Here is a 15,771-nt window from a genome sequence, read left to right as displayed (position 1 = left end):
ATCTGTCTCCATGGGAGTTCCATGCTGAACATTGGAGTTCGGCTTGGCCATGTAGAATTAAGGAGAATTTTGATGTTCGGCTCTCTTTTTGACTTGTTTCTGCTTAACTGTGCATGTTGGTTTATTCCCTCTTTTCAATTGACCCTTAGAGAATCAAAACCAAAACCAGCTGAGGCTGTCTTGGCTAGCTGTTTAATTGCTGCTAGAATGTCCTATGTAACATCTGTTCAGATGAATGCAAGGTTGAGGCTAGGCTGCATATTTCCAGCTGTAAGGAACATGCATATCTGCCAGATGTACTTTGTGTGTTGTTCAATAATGAAGTCATTGACAGGGTTGGCTGTCAGAGGGTCCCAAGCCAGCTCTGACGTTAAGACCCTGTTGAGAGGAATAAGGGAAGGGAAGTCAACCACTTCTTGGTTCTTTCCAAAGCGTTTCTTGCCTGTACTACTCCGTGCATACATGGGAGCTATAGGGGAGGAAATGCCAAGGGAAGGGGGCACTTCTTGCCACTCCTAGATAGGTGAGAGAAGGCCTGAGAAGGGAGCTACAACTAGTTTGCATGGAAAATGTTGTGTATTTTATGTTGAAGTGTAGGAATGGGTGTGGCAGGTGCATAAAACCTTCCACACAAGCTGGTGGGAGCCCAGTGCCATTTCAAACTTTTCACAAAGTTTTTCTTGCTAACCAGTTTAAACCTGAATGGCTCTCTGGCTCTTTGGCTTGAGCTTTCTTCTCAGAGCTCCCCTCTACCATGGTCTTAAGACCCCATCCTGGCCCACTTCATGTCCTCGGGGATGGAGTGCATCTTACAGCCAGCTTCTGGCCGCAGGCTGGGAGATAAGAGGGCCTGGCCTTGCCACATAATTCTGAGGTGTTGTAGTATAATTTTGGTCTAATATGCGAAGTGGTTCACACCCATATTACATAATACTTACAATCTTCAAAGCATTGCATAGCCTACAGAATTCCTCTCTGTGCCTTACATTTACACTCTCCCAATAATTGCAGACAATTACCATGTCCCCTTTGGTCATTTCTTAGCCAATCAGATATACTGAGCCATTTCCCTTCAGCTTCCTTTATAATTTTTGTTATTTTTCTCTGAATTCCCTTCATTTTGGCTGCTACATTATGATCGGGAGGTCCCTTGAATCCAGCTTTCCACTCCTGACCTCTGACTCACCAGCCCTGTGCAGGGTGTGAGTGAGAAAAAGAGGCAAAAAACATCCAGTAAAGTTGTGACTGAGGCCATCAAACTAATTCACTTGAGACCTAGAAGTAGCTCTCTCCCTCGCCCTTTGGTCTTACTAGACTCTCAGTATTTCTGGGTCAGAGCCTTGGGTGTTTATAAAACCTCCAGTACGATGGAGTGTGATCCTGCTGGGAGCATTTGGGTCTTACTGTAACATAAGTGATTAATAACAGCGTTCAATCGCTTTGTGACTTAACCGTGTGTACTCCTGAGTTCCTCTTCTATTGCCGAGGGACGGGAGCACCTTTGGCTATGTGGAGTGCAGGCCTGTTACTGTATATTCATCTAAGGCAGTGGGAAAACACTCGCTAATGTTCTTAATTCAGCTTATTGAGGAAGAGAAGGGGAAAAGAAAATGCACTTAGACCGGAGCAGGAATCTTCTTCTGTGAGCAGAAAGAAATGTTACTGCTGTAGAAAGAGTAACATTGAAAAACGGAGAGCAGCACAAATGATCGGGGAGTGGGAGGGATTGTTTTAAGAGGAGATTTTAAAAGCGTGAAATCTGACTAATTTAGGGGGAAGAGCATGTTAATAATCTGAAGTACATGAAGGGCATAACCACTAAGGAGGGAAAAGAATTATTGGGGGTGGCCTAAGGAGCGCCGTTAGCAATGAGCTCCATCAGATAGGAGAGCAGCGTCTGAAAGGAAGTTCTCATAGTCCCATCACTGGACTGGGAGATTCATGAAGAATAAACTGTCTGCATTGATGGGGAATAGATTTAGATGATCCGGGAGACTGTTTTCCATCTCTATCTTCTATGATGATTTGATAGCTCCCGATAAGGCAAGAACGCTGGAAAATCCGTGCAAGGAGAGGAGCAGAATTAAGGGCTTGTCTACACTTACAGCACTGCAGCTGCACACCTGTAGCGCTCAGTGAAGATGCTACCTATGCAGATGGCAGAGCTGCTCCCATCGGCGTAGGTATCTGTCCCGTCGACATAGCACTGTCTACGCCAGGAGTTAGGCTGGTATAACTGTGTTGCTCAGGCGTGGATTTTCCACATCTGTGAGTGACATAGTTATACAGACTTAAATGTATAGTGTAACCAGGGCTCAGTGTCCATCCTGTAGAACTTCTTGTCCTGGCACTGCTGTGCATTAGGGTACCCATACTAAAGAATGCTCTATTACACCCATTCAAACAGATGTCTTGTTTAACACTTCATTGTTTGTAGATCCCCAATGTTAACATGTTTCAGTTTCCTGTACAGCTTGGGAAGGAAGGCAATCAGATGGACAATCAAGCAGCCCTCAGAACTCCACCTCCAGCTCCTCTCCCTCTGTTAAGGCTGATAATTCCCTGCCAGGCTTGGGGAAGAAACCATTCCAGAGATCTGACAGACTCCATGCAAGTAAGATATTTATTTTTCTGCACAAAGAGGGTTTTGTTGCTCTGATGCCAGAGTAAAAAGCGGAGCGGAAAATTAAGTAAAAGCTGCAGCTAGTTCCAGGGTTGGAGAGGTTTCTGGCCAATCCTGGAAGCCACTCCTGCTCTTCAGCATGAATTAGGGAAAATGAAACCACCATCCAACTCAGAAACTCTATACACACAAACATGTCCATGCCCAGCTCTTCTCATCTGGAAGCTTTGCTGGCTCGTGTGTTCACAGTCCTCTGTGCAACAGAGGCAGAAAAGGACTTGCATTATTTAGCCGCCTTTTCCTTCTAGCACTTAAGGTGTTTCTGTTACCTTAAAAAAGAAACAAAAATAAACCCCATCCTTCAAGCCCAAGAGTGCTACTTGGTTTCCTGCCAGGTTTTTAAAGTTACATGTTTCTCAATACCCCTTTGTTGCTTGTGGTTTGTTTTGCAGATGCTTGGAGTTTAAATGAAATCTCACTCTTGTCTCTGTAGGCCAGGGGAGTAGGGGGAAACCATGTGTTCAGCCCCCTCACTTCATATGGGCCCAAAAATCCATCCTCTGGTAACAGTTTTTGCTGGATTTGATCTGAATTAGTGGCCTTGAGGTGAAAGGTTCCATCCATATCCCATTCAGGGTCCTTTGCAATTTCTCCATGTCCTCTTAAGATCTTGCAGTGTGGCAACCCACACGTTGTCTGATAATGTCAAGAGGCCATCAGTAGAGCCCTGCAAATCTGTGGATATCGCTTTATATCCGCGGACCATATACGCAGATACAAATTTTGTATCTGCGCAGGGCTCTACCATCCGTGCTGCTTTGTCAGTCACTCAAACATTGCCACCCTCACACAGGAGGGTGCAGCCCTGCTCCCAGTGCATAGGTTGACCCCCTTCTTTGCCTCAGCCTGGATGCCCACAACGGGCAGGGATGCCACGGAGACTGAAGCGCTCCAGGTCAGGGCTGAGATATGTGGGTGGGCCCACGTGAGGGAAGATTGCTTTTGCTGTTCCTGTTCTGGGCATAAGGACCCAGCGTCCCCAGAGCTACTGCACCATCCCAGCACTAAAATTCACTTCATTTAAAATTTGAGGAAAAAAGAATAAGGCAGAGCCGTGTTCATTTCGTGTTTGTGGCCAAGCTCCTCGGGTATGTGCCTGTGCCAGAGAGAGGGGCGCAGTGTAGCGAGCTGGAGAGAGCTGCTCTGTATTCCAGACCCAGCTCCATCCGGCGCTCAGGGAAATAACGCCAACCAAACAGACAGCAACATCTACAGAGGCATTTTCTAAATGACCTCTGAGTGTGCGAGTCACCTTTCCCAAATGAAACAAGCTTCCATGGGAGTGGCGCTGTGGGGAGCAATTACCTTAAAAGCATCATCCCCACGCTCCGGCAGAACATGCTATGACAGTCTTCATTAGACTTTTTATTAATGATACATTTTTACTTGAAGTTCACAGAACATAATGGCATGTTGCCAACAATGTGTAATGGGCAAGTCCAAAGGAAAGCGCATACACTGTACAGATGCTCTCTCCGGTCAGGCTGTTTCTGAAATTACAGTGCTCGTGTAAGTCTTTCTGTAGCCTGGGGATTGGTGCTAGAACTGCAGAACTCCTGGTCAGGACCTTTACCATGTGAGAAAAGGGAAGAAGAGAGAATATTTTTTCATTATTACTGCTTTGTTTCGCATTGTGGTCTCAGCACAAGCAGAGCTGGCTGCTGAAACCTGTGAACATGGCACTGATCTTTTCGAAATCACTTCTGCTTTTGCTGAGTACAAAATACAAACAAACCAGCAAGAAATCCAAAGGAAGAAGCTGCCCCTGGCCACAGGATTAAAATAGAAGATTAAAGTACACTTGCTAAAAAAAACCCTCTTGAGAGACTCCTACCCCAGCACAGGGGAGGTTCTGGTATCTCGTTACCATGGGCAGCCAGGAATCCCGGCAAAGTTAGGCAAACCCAGACAAAGCAGAATATTCGGGGTTAATATTTTCCTTGGGAGATGAGAGACCTTCCTAGCCCCAAGAATCCTCACATTATGTTTTTAATCATCCCATCACGCTCCAACTCCCACGATTCCATGTAATGCTAATCCTTATGGCAGAAGGGTGGATCTTCATCCGCTCTGTTTCTGACTTAGCCAGGGAGCTTACTGCTCCCTCCCTTCCAGAGTTGGAAAATGAGCCATCAGAACAGCATTATTAATATCTTCATGTAACCATGAGCTAAGTGAAGAGCCGCTCAGAGGTAGGGGAGCCCTTATTCTTGCCTCAGGTGATGTGTTACACAGACCTCTGTGGTTCTTTACAGGGCAGCTGAAGAGGACGAAATGTGCTGAAATTGATGTGGAAACACCTGACTCCATCTTAGTGAACACAAATCTGCGGGCGCTGATCAACAAGCACACATTCTCTGTCTTACCCACAGACTGTCAGCAACGGCTGCTGCTGCTGCTCCCAGAGGTGGACAGGCAGGTATGCCACATATTCTGTTGTAGAGAAGAGCTATGTTTCCAGGTAACAACATGCAGAAACCAGGGATTGTTGGTTTCATACACAGCAATTGCCAATTCACTGAGATAAGGGCAATCAAATCTCAAGTTTCAGAAAATAAACTGGTGCTTGCTGGAAACTGGGATGGCATTTTTTTCATCCACATACAACACTATTTGGAAAGAAACATGGAGTGTTGCTTTCAGGGAACCATTGAGTATTGATGGATACCAGAGGTGATGGGCCTATAGTTTTATCCAGTATAGTGAATCCTACATTCCTAACAGTAGTGAGCTCAGTGGATTCTGCTGTAGTGGAGTGGACATGCTAGGTGCAGGGAGTGTTGAATGCCAGCTTTTTTTTCCAAAGTCTTTAAATGCGGTCTTATCCCCATACCCTTTTAGCAGAGATGCCTTACTAGATTGTCTCTAAAACAATTGTTATACTTTAGCCCAGTCCCCTGATGGTTTGTGGATGTCTCAATAGCTGTCATGTTAGCACTCTAGTCTTGCATAGATGCACAATGCTTTACATAGAAGGGAGAAGGTGTTAATGAATTATTTGTCAACACAGAGGAAGATGCTGTCCCTACTACACAAAGTCTCTGTTCTAAATTGGAACACAGAACACACAATTTAGAGCTACAGAACATGTGGTGCAGATTTCGGACATTTTGTGGATTACCAGTGAAAGAATTCTGTGTTTTAAGAAAGGATCTGAAAAGTGAAGAGAATAATTCAATGCATAAGAAGAGGGAGGTAGGCCCATATATATATGGAGTAGCAGGTTAAGAAATTATGAAGATGAGTGGGAAAAGGATACAAAGAAGGCATAAAGGAAGGCAGTTTAGCAGGTCCATAGGCAGTTGGAGGAATAGGTGGAAATGAAGGCAGCAATATAAACACAAGCAAAGTTCCACAGAACCTTGATGGTGAAGATGAATATTATTATTTAGTGTTTTTATGATGGCAGCATGTAGAGGCCTGAACCCCATCTCGCTAGGTACGTTATAAACAAATAACAAAAAGCTTGAACTGATGGACAGTGGAGCAACATGGTCTGAGAAGCAAAAACATGATCATTAGCAGCAGCATTCTCTAAAGATTGAAGGGGGCTCAGATAAGATGAAGAGTCCACAGAGGAATAAGTGAGGTGAGCTTTGATCCACGAATGGATAAAGCTTTTGTGGCAGAATGGAGAGGAAAGGCGGGATTTCAGCGCTGTAGAGCATGAGTTCTCAACATTTTTCATACTGAGGCCCCCATTCCCATTCCAGGATCCTTCCTTCCTTCTAGCCATATGAGAAGGGCAGGGCGGTTTCAATACCCTGACAGCCCTAGATTGAGAGAACCCATGATATGGTTACAGCTAGAGCTGTAAGTTGTAGAGGAGATCCCCATACTTCTCATGACACAGTACATTCATCCAGTGAAGATGATGATCATGATGTGCAGGAACTATGCACTTTCTCGCCGCACCACTCATCACCGAAAGAAGAACCATCCTGGAGCCAGATGGGACCCAAATACCCTTACAACCAGGCAGCTCAACCGTGGTACAGACCACTGTGGATGTATCCACCAATGGCCTTCCCAATCCAATGGGCACATTGGGACCCCATGGCAATTTACCGGGGCCCCCACTCCAGGCCACCCACAGCTCATAGAGACGAGCTGAGGTCTAATCCCACGTCTCCCACCCCACAGCCAACAAAGGCTCAGGATGTTGGGGATGACACAGTAACAGGCACTGATCAGGAAGTGACATCTGCTCACAATTCTTCCTGCTTCCCGGTTAAGGCAATCATGCCACCACCGCCTACCTCAGTGGATGACTTCAAACAGTTCCAGGAACTGTTTAAGAGGGTTGCCTGCAGCCAAGACATCCCACTGGAGGAAGTGCAGACAAACCAGCACAAGCTGGCACAAATTTTACAACCTTCATCTACTTCCAAAATTGCTCTGTCCATCAATGATGGGATTTTGGAGCCAGCAGAAAGAGTCTAGCCGTCACCAGCCTCAATTCCAACGACATGCAGAAGGGTGGATAGGAAGTATTACGTCCCTGCCAAAGGGGTGGACTTCCTCTTCTCACACCTGCCTCCCAACTCCTTGGTGGTCGACACCGCTAATCAACACAGCAAACAACAACAGTTTAGATTCACTCCACAACAGGCTTGACCTCTTCAGATGAAAAATTTACTCCTTGGCGACATTACAGTTCCGAATCACCCAACTATTCGGCCTTGCTGGCTAAATAAGATTATGATAATTATGGAAAACTTAGCTCGTTCACAGCAGAGCTCCTCGAGGAGAAACCATCACAATTTCAGGCCATTATAAATTAAGGTCAACTCATAGTTAAACCGCCTTCCAAGGGTCTTTGGATGTCGTGGACACAACAGTGAGAACCACAGCTGTAGTCATGCAATGGGCATCCTGGTTACAATCCTCTGGCATACCTAAAGAACTCCAAACGAAGGTCAAGGACCTATCTTTTGACCAAGAGAAGCTATTTTTGACCAAGACGGCCCAGGTGCTCCACTCGATGAAACACCCTCAAGCTACTCTTTACACTTTGGGGATCTACACTCTACCTGCGAAGAGAAGACGATACCAGTCTCATCAGAGGAACAAGGATTTCTCTTCCTACCAACAGCAACAGAGGCAATATGAGAATAAAAAAAAACACCAACATTCACAGCAATGGAGAGCACCTCAGTCTCAAGCGTCAACTTCTCAAAGGGCTTCGTCCAAACAACAATTTTGAAGTTTTGGTCGAGGGTCTGAGCAACCTCCCTCACCAGGCAGCACTTATACCCGATCCATCCCCATGATTGGTCATGGCTTTTGCCCATTCTACCATATCTGGGTGTCAATAACCATGGACCAATGAGGGTTAGACATCATATGATTGGAATATACCATATCCTTTACCTCCCGACCACCTACCCTATCCCCCTCCCCATCCCTCTTCAGGTACCCTTCTCATGAGCACCAGTTACAACAAGAAGTCAATCATCGTCTACAACTAGGTGCCATGGAACGGTTGCCTTCGCAATACAAGGGGAAGGGGTTTTACTCCCACTACTTCTTGACCCAGAAAAAGAATGGGGGATGGAGACCTATCATGGACCTCAGGAAGCTCAACAAGTTCGTTCTCGCTCAAAATTTCAAGATGGTCACACAGGGTATGATACTGCAAAAGGTTGTCAGCCCTCGACCTCCACAATGCTTATTTTCATATTACTATACACCCCGCTCGCAGGAAATTCCTGCATTTCTCTGTAGGACACAAACATTTCCAGTACAGAGTCCGACCATTCAGCCTATCCACCGCACCAAGAGTTTTCTCAAAACCCTAGTGGTAGTAGTGGCACATCTATGCAAACAGGGAATAATGATCTTCCCTTACCTGGACGATTGCCTTCTGTGACGGGGCAAGGCCAGATGGCTATACAAAAGTAGTGGGAGATAGATATATTAGCTCCAGGCTAAACAAATCCCTGGTACCAGGTTAAGTGAAATGAAAGCTGCTCCAGGTCAGTTAAGACACCTGGGGCCAATTAAGAACTTTCCAGAAGGCAGGGAGAAGGCTAGGTTGATTGGGACACCTGAAGCCAATCAGGGGCTGGCTGAAACTAGTTAAAAGCCTCCCAGGCAGTCAGGTGGGCGCGCATGTCAGGAGCTGTAGGAGGAAGTTGTGCAGTTGGAGAGACTGTGTAGTACACACCATATCAGGCACAAGGAAGGAGGCCCTGAGGTAATGGTGAAGTGGAGCTTGAGGAAGTGAGGGCTGCTGTGGGGGAAGTAGCCCAGGGAATTGTACATGTCATGTTTCTAAAAGGTCAGCTACCATAGCTGATACTATTAGGGTCCCTGGGCTGGAGCCCGGAGTAGAGGGTGGGCCCGTGCTCCCCCTCCCCCCACCTTTGCCCCCTGATTAATCACTGAGACTAGGAGACAACAGAGACTGTGCATGGAAGGATAACTTCTCCTCACCTCCCTTGCTGGCTTATGGTGAAAATGGCTCAGTAGACTTTGACCCTTGTCTCTAGAGAAAGAAGGGTTACGTGGAGGGTCACAGTGAGCCTCTGAGGCTAGCAAAATCCGCCAGGAAACGTGGGACCCACGGAGGCAAGGACAGAGCTCTGTCACACTTCTCAAAAGTCCAACTCAACAAGAAGCACCGGGCACAGTCCAAACAACAATCACACTATTCAGGGATCTAGGGCTACAGATAAACAAACGAAAATCCACTCTAATCACTATCCAACAACTGGACTTCATCGGGGCACATCTCCATGCCATAGAAGCCAAGGCATCCCTGCTCTTGAACAGATTCTCAGCTCTGACAAACCTTACATCAGAGGTAAGAGTCAGCCTCCAAATACCGGCTCGGACTGTCCTGCAACTGCTAGGACACATGGCAGCCACAACGTTCATGGTTCGACACGCAAGACTACATATGCGCTGCCTACAGGACTGGTTGAGCTTGGCATATATATCCAGCAAGCACAGCCTCACAAAGGACTTACAGTACCACCCAAGGTCCTGGACTGTACACTGGTGGACAAGACCAGAAAATGTATGCATGGGTATCCCATTCCAACAGGAACCCCATCAATAGTAATCATGACGGATGCCTTGCTGATAGGCTGGGGTGCCCACATGTGTCAGCAAATGTCCAAAACAAATGGTCTGTTTTGGAGACTCAGTTACACATCAACCTACTAGAGCTACGTGCGGTCCACAATGCTTGCAGACACTTCCTACCTCACATAAAGAACGAATCAATTTGCATAATGACTGACAACATCACCTGCATGTTTTACATCAGTCATGAAGGGGGCATTCGATCTCACTCGCTCTGCACTGAAGCCATGAAACCATGGAACTGGTGAATACACCACAACATAACTTGTTTCAGCCTCCTGTTTTCCCAGCTGTCAGAACGCGACGGCGGACATGCTAAACAGGTACTTCTCTCGAGTCCATGAGTGGGAAATGAACAAAGGAGTCTTACTATTCATATTCTGCCGGTGGGGCACTCCCCTCATGGACTTGTTTGCTTCCCCCAATGAGCCACACATGCACAATGTTCTGCTCAAGAGCAGGACTTGGACCACGATCACTGGAGAAGGCCTTCCTCATCACATGGGATGCACAACTCATGTACGCGTTCCCACCGATTCCCCTGATATCACACATGATACACAAGATATGACTGGACAAGACCAAAGTCATCCTCATGGTCCTGATGTGGCCCAGGCAAGCATGGTACCCTTACATGATCTCTCTCACTATCCGAACCTGTCATCTCAGAACAACGGTTGCACTCTCCACCCGAATCCGGAGAAACTCCACCTTCAAGCATGGCTCCTGCATGGTTCTATCATGGCGAACTACCCTGCTTGGAACAAGTTCAACATGTATTATTAAACAGCAGGAAAGTGACCACATGTAATACTTACCTTCAAAAATGGAAGAGATTTCCTCCTGGTGTCAAGAAAAAAAATTGACGGCCTCCACAATACCCATACCATTAGTGTTGGAATACCCACTGGAACTGAAACGCTCAGGTTTAGCAAAGAGCTCAATCATAGAATCATAGAATATCAGGGTTGGAAGGGACCCCAGAAGGTCATCTAGTCCAACCCCCTGCTCAAAGCAGGACCAATTCCCAGTTAAATCATCCCAGCCAGGGCTTTGTCAAGCCTGACCTTAAAAACCTCTAAGGAAGGAGATTCTACCACCTCCCTAGGTAACTCATTCCAGTGTTTCACCACCCTCATACTGAAAAAGTTTTTCCTAATATCCAATCTAAACCTCCCCCACTGCAACTTGAGACCATTACTCCTCGTTCTGTCATCTGCTACCATTGAGAACAGTCTAGAGCCATCCTCTTTGGAACCCCCTTTCAGGTAGTTGAAAGCAGCTATCAAATCCCCCCTCATTCTTCTCTTCTGCAGACTAAACAATCCCAGCTCCCTCAACCTCTCCTCATAAGTCATGTGTTCTAGACCCCTAATCATTTTTGTTGCCCTTTGCTGGACTCTCTCCAATTTATCCACATCCTTCTTGAAGTGTGGGGCCCAAAACTGGACACAGTACTCCAGATGAGGCCTCACCAATCAAAGTCCATCTCTCAGCCATCACAGCATTCCATCATGAGATTGACAGGACCTCGATCGACACATACACCATTACTAAATGCTTCCTCGCGGGTCTCTGCAACATTTACCCAGAGGTTCGCCAACCTACTCCGGCCTAGGACCTCAATCTGCTATTGAAATGCCTCACCAGACCACCATTTGAACCCCTAGCCACCTGTTCCCTCCTACATTCATCCATGAAAGTGGCCTTTCTGGTCACTATTACTTCTGCCAGAAAAATGAGTGAGATGGGGCTCTCATGGCCGATCCTCCCTACACAATATTCTTCAAAGACAAGGTCACTCTATGACCACACTGAAAATTTCTGCTGAAAGTAACATCACCCTTTCATATGAACCAACCAATCCATCTTCCCACGTTCTATCCCAAGCCTCATGAGACTCCAGTCAAGACTATCTTGACTACTAACTTAGTATAATAAAATGCCCAGGGTACAGCGCCCCAACTTTGTTTGTTAGTAAACTTGTTTTATCTTCCTTCAAATGGGAACTGTGAGCCCTTTTGGTTACAGCTTGGAAAGGTTGTCTAGTTTCACTGTAACCTCAGAAAGCGCCTCTACTAAATGCTGTTTCGTAACTTCCTCCAGCAGTACTTACAATCAATATCCCTCTAACTTCTAGAGTAACCTATTTGCAGGTCTTTTCTTCCTGTTTCTCCAGCTCCAAAAGCACACCACCACTGGGATTACAGTGGGAAATACCCTTTAGATCTCTCTGCATAGAAAGCCACTGGGGCCCTGCACTGTAAACTGCAGACTAACCTAAAAATTAGGCAGGGAGGCTGCTGGGATGATTTTTTGTGGATTAAAACCTGGGCTTTCTTAAACTCGTGAGAATTTCTGCCCTAGCAAACAGTGCATGTTTTCCTGCTGGCAACCCCATTAGAAAGTCAGAGATTCTTCCTACCCTGCATTCCTTTTCTTCCTGCAATGTGATCTTGTTTTACCAAAGCTATAGCTTGTGCAATCTAGTTCACCCTGCCTGCCAAGTCACTGTGCTGAATCAGAATTTGATTGGGAAAGAGTTCTGAGTAGTTGAAAAAATGTTGTCTGACCCATGATGATGGATTTTAGATTTCAGATAAGACTGTGGTAATTTTCTTAGAACTACCCACCACTCTCAGTGCTATTTTGCTCCTCAGGGAATTTGCAGGCTCTATAAACTGGAGAAGGAAAGTTGCTTAAACTAGAAAACTGGAGAAGGGAATAGGTAAAGCCTGCATGGTCACACACTTGTCTTCCATTTGTTTGGCTGTGATCCAGTGGATGGTGTGGGTGTTGGTGCAGAAAATCAAAATACTACCTAATGGGCTTGTAGAGAGCAGAAAGGTACATACCAAAAGTGTGCTTTACCAGACATGACCCACGGTCCACCCAGCCCTCCAACGGGCCTCCAGCAATTGCTGATACCTGATGCTGAGAGAAGCATGTCCCCACACCCAGCCACACCAAGAGTGCACATAGACCATGCCATGGCTGGGGTGAGGGATTCTGCTCCCTACAGTTGAGCAGCGTGTACTTGAAGCAGGAGAAAGATCTCTGCTTTCCCAAATCATTACAACACAGCTGCTCGACTGCCCCTCATTGTAGATCTCACTGTAAGTCTGTCCCACGCAAACCCACTGATAGTCACTGCCATTATTTTAAACTAATTATCTACATCACAAATGCTGATATTAAGTGAAAACAATGCTTCTCTTAAAGAAACAAATCTTGCATTGTTGAAAGCTTGCTACATAATTCTTCTTCCCTTTGCTCTAAATCTCTCTTTTGTTTGAGCCTTGGGAGATTTAGAGTGCCAGGAGCCTAATAGCAAGGTTTACATCTTGTATAAGAAACAAAAGATACCATCCATTGACCCCGGTGAGCTGCTCTGATTTATGGAACTGTGTGATTTTTGCTTGTTTCTGATATATGAAACTTGTAATTCTATGATACATCGAGCAGAAAGAAAGCCAGACCTTCTCCTGTTACCCCTGTTATCGTTCCCCTACGTGGCAAGTGTACAGCTACTGGCCAAGAGTACACTATTTCTCTGCACACCACACTGAAGCGTAGCTGTTCTATTTGGTTGATTATTATTTCCTAGGCTGTACTGTCTGATCCCCCATTGGGCACAGATCTGTCTGCAATATCTAGGGACGTGATTCTGTGCATTTGACACTTTTATTATTATTTATTATATATATTTTCATAGCACCTAGGAGCCCTAGTGGGCCAGGCCGCCATTGTGGTAGGCGCTTTAGAAACATAAAACACAAAGATGGTCCTTGCTGCAAGGAGCTTACAGTCTAAGTCTAAGACAAGAAACAATATTTGGAGACAGACAGGAAAGTACAAATAAACAATGCGACTGACTCTTAAAATGCTGCTTTGATGTCCCTGACGTCCTCTTTGTGTGCCTTTTGGTTTTCCCCTGGAAACTGCCAGCATTGCTGCTTTTGACAGCAGCTCAGAGTTTACTCTGTGATCATTTAGAAGGGAGGGCGGCGTGTACCTGCAGAAGCCTTTTGAGAGGTAGTTGTAATGCTTCTTTTCTGTTATGAGTCGTGCAACTTATAAAGCATCAGCTTGTGTTTCTCCCTGTCTCCTGTAGGGTCCTGTGATTCTCATTTGTCCAGGGTTTTTACTGTGTCTGCGGCATGGCAGTGGGAGGGTAGAGGATTGGGGTGAAGATGGAAGGGCAAGAGAAATCCACCAGGATTCTACAGGACCCAGACTTAGGTGAAGGAGGGCCTTCTGGGGCCATTAATTTTACTCCTGGATCAATCAGAAGAGCAGCTTTGGAGTGCCATGAGGCATTGTCTGTCCAAGCAGTGATCTTCGGACCAGACTCTGCTCCTCTACGTGTCACTTAAATCTGAATTCAGTGAGCTAACGTTTGCTTGCTTTATTGTTTCTCTCAGGTTGGGGCAGACAGTTTGATGAAGATGAGTGGCTCCGCACTCAACAATGAGTTCTTCACTTCAGCTGCCCAGGGCTGGAAGGAGAGGTTGTCAGAAGGTGAGTCTCTCGCCACTGGGAAGCAAGGAGCTGTAAACTGTGAACTTCTGAGGAGTTTTTTCGTATGTGGCATCTCCATTACTGGAGGTTTGCAGCCTTGCTAGCCCGTTCGTTATAGATTCATAGATATTTAGGTCAGAAAGGACCATTATGATCATCTAGTCTGACCTCCTGCACAACGCAGGCCACAGAATTTCACCCACCACTCCTGCAAAAAACCTCACACCTATATCTGTGCTATTGAAGTCCTCAAATCGTAGTTTAAAGACTTCAAGGGTTAGGTGATCCTTTTCTAATCTTTTTGTGGGTAAATAATCCTTTCGATCTCCCCAGGATACCACATGGTCCACCCCCAAGGTCTTCTTTTTTCTGCCTTGTGTTCTTCTGCCATCAACTTTCCTTTCCAGTGCCCATAAACATGCATTGCCTGCTGAACCCCTTAAAATGTGCTCTGCAAATCAAGCCTTTCTTTTCATAAGATCTCTGACTAGTGTTTGAGTTCCAATCATCTCCATATCTTTTTGTTGGTTATGCAGCCTATCCATGATATTTTTAGAATTCTTCTAGAACACCATAATTCAAAGAACTGTAATTTCTTTATTATCAATTGTGTGCATGTCCGTGTTTCACAGAGGTAATTTAACACAGGCCAAATGTAAGTTTTTAGGAGCTGGACTTAAATCTTCAGATTTATGTCTTTTCTCATCAGATGTTTATTCTTCCAGAATGTGTCTCACCCTCGCTGTTTTGGTACTGACTTCAGTTTCTGATCTTCCATAATAATACTTCCTAAAGCAATAATCTCACTTGCTGTACAGTCATGTCATTCATTGGAATCTTGCATGTTTTCCCAGGATTCTTGCATACCACCATGTCTTATCCACATTCAGTTCTAGACCATACTTTGCCATATTCATACATAATCACCACCAACTTCATCAGGCATTCTTCTGAATCCGCCAACAGCACCTTGACATCTACATAGTGAATGTTGTTCACCCATTTTCCATTCATCTTAATATTTTATTCTGTTTCTTTAATTAATATAATCAAAGATTCTCTCTAAATGTTGAATAAAAGGTGTTTAGTGAATGCATAACGGAGATTTCAGGGAGAAATTCCAGTCCTATAGTGATTTAACAAGCGAAAACAGCTGCACTCAAAATGGTCAGTGAAGACAAAGTGCCAGCTGGTGGTTATCCAGACTGAAGAGCAGAGAGGAGGTTTTATTGGAGACTTGTCCTTTGAAAAAATGTGACTTGCAGCACATGGCAAGAAGACTGTCTCTGGAGGTAATGAGTGAGATGAGGCAGAGATACTGGAAAAATACAGTGCTGGGATGGTAGTGGAGATGCACTGTTCTCATTAGAAAAGAAGGACTAAACTGGGGTGGCCAAACATGGTTCACTTATAAAACCTGCATATAAATTTCATTTATACACAGGTGCGAACCTGCAGAGGCTATAAGTAAGCAG

General features: G+C 45.5%; 1 protein-coding gene across 1 annotated transcript in view; it reads left to right on the top strand.

Annotated features, from left to right (window-relative positions):
* Positions 1-15,771, top strand: part of ASXL2 (ASXL transcriptional regulator 2) — a 243,012-nt gene that overhangs the window by 213,735 nt on the left and 13,506 nt on the right. The window contains exons 7-9 of the mRNA XM_084624546.1: positions 2,474-2,614; positions 4,939-5,102; positions 14,200-14,296. Of these exons, the coding sequence (XP_084480672.1) occupies positions 2,474-2,614; positions 4,939-5,102; positions 14,200-14,296 (402 nt within the window). The remainder of the gene's footprint in view (positions 1-2,473; positions 2,615-4,938; positions 5,103-14,199; positions 14,297-15,771) is intronic.

The sequence above is a fragment of the Lepidochelys olivacea genome (genome assembly GCF_965140295.1).
Source record: "Lepidochelys olivacea isolate rLepOli2 genome assembly, chromosome: 3".
Taxonomy (NCBI): Eukaryota; Metazoa; Chordata; order Testudines; family Cheloniidae; genus Lepidochelys; species Lepidochelys olivacea.
The sequence above is the reverse complement of the archived record's forward strand: the minus strand, read 5'-3'. Positions and strand labels throughout refer to the sequence as shown.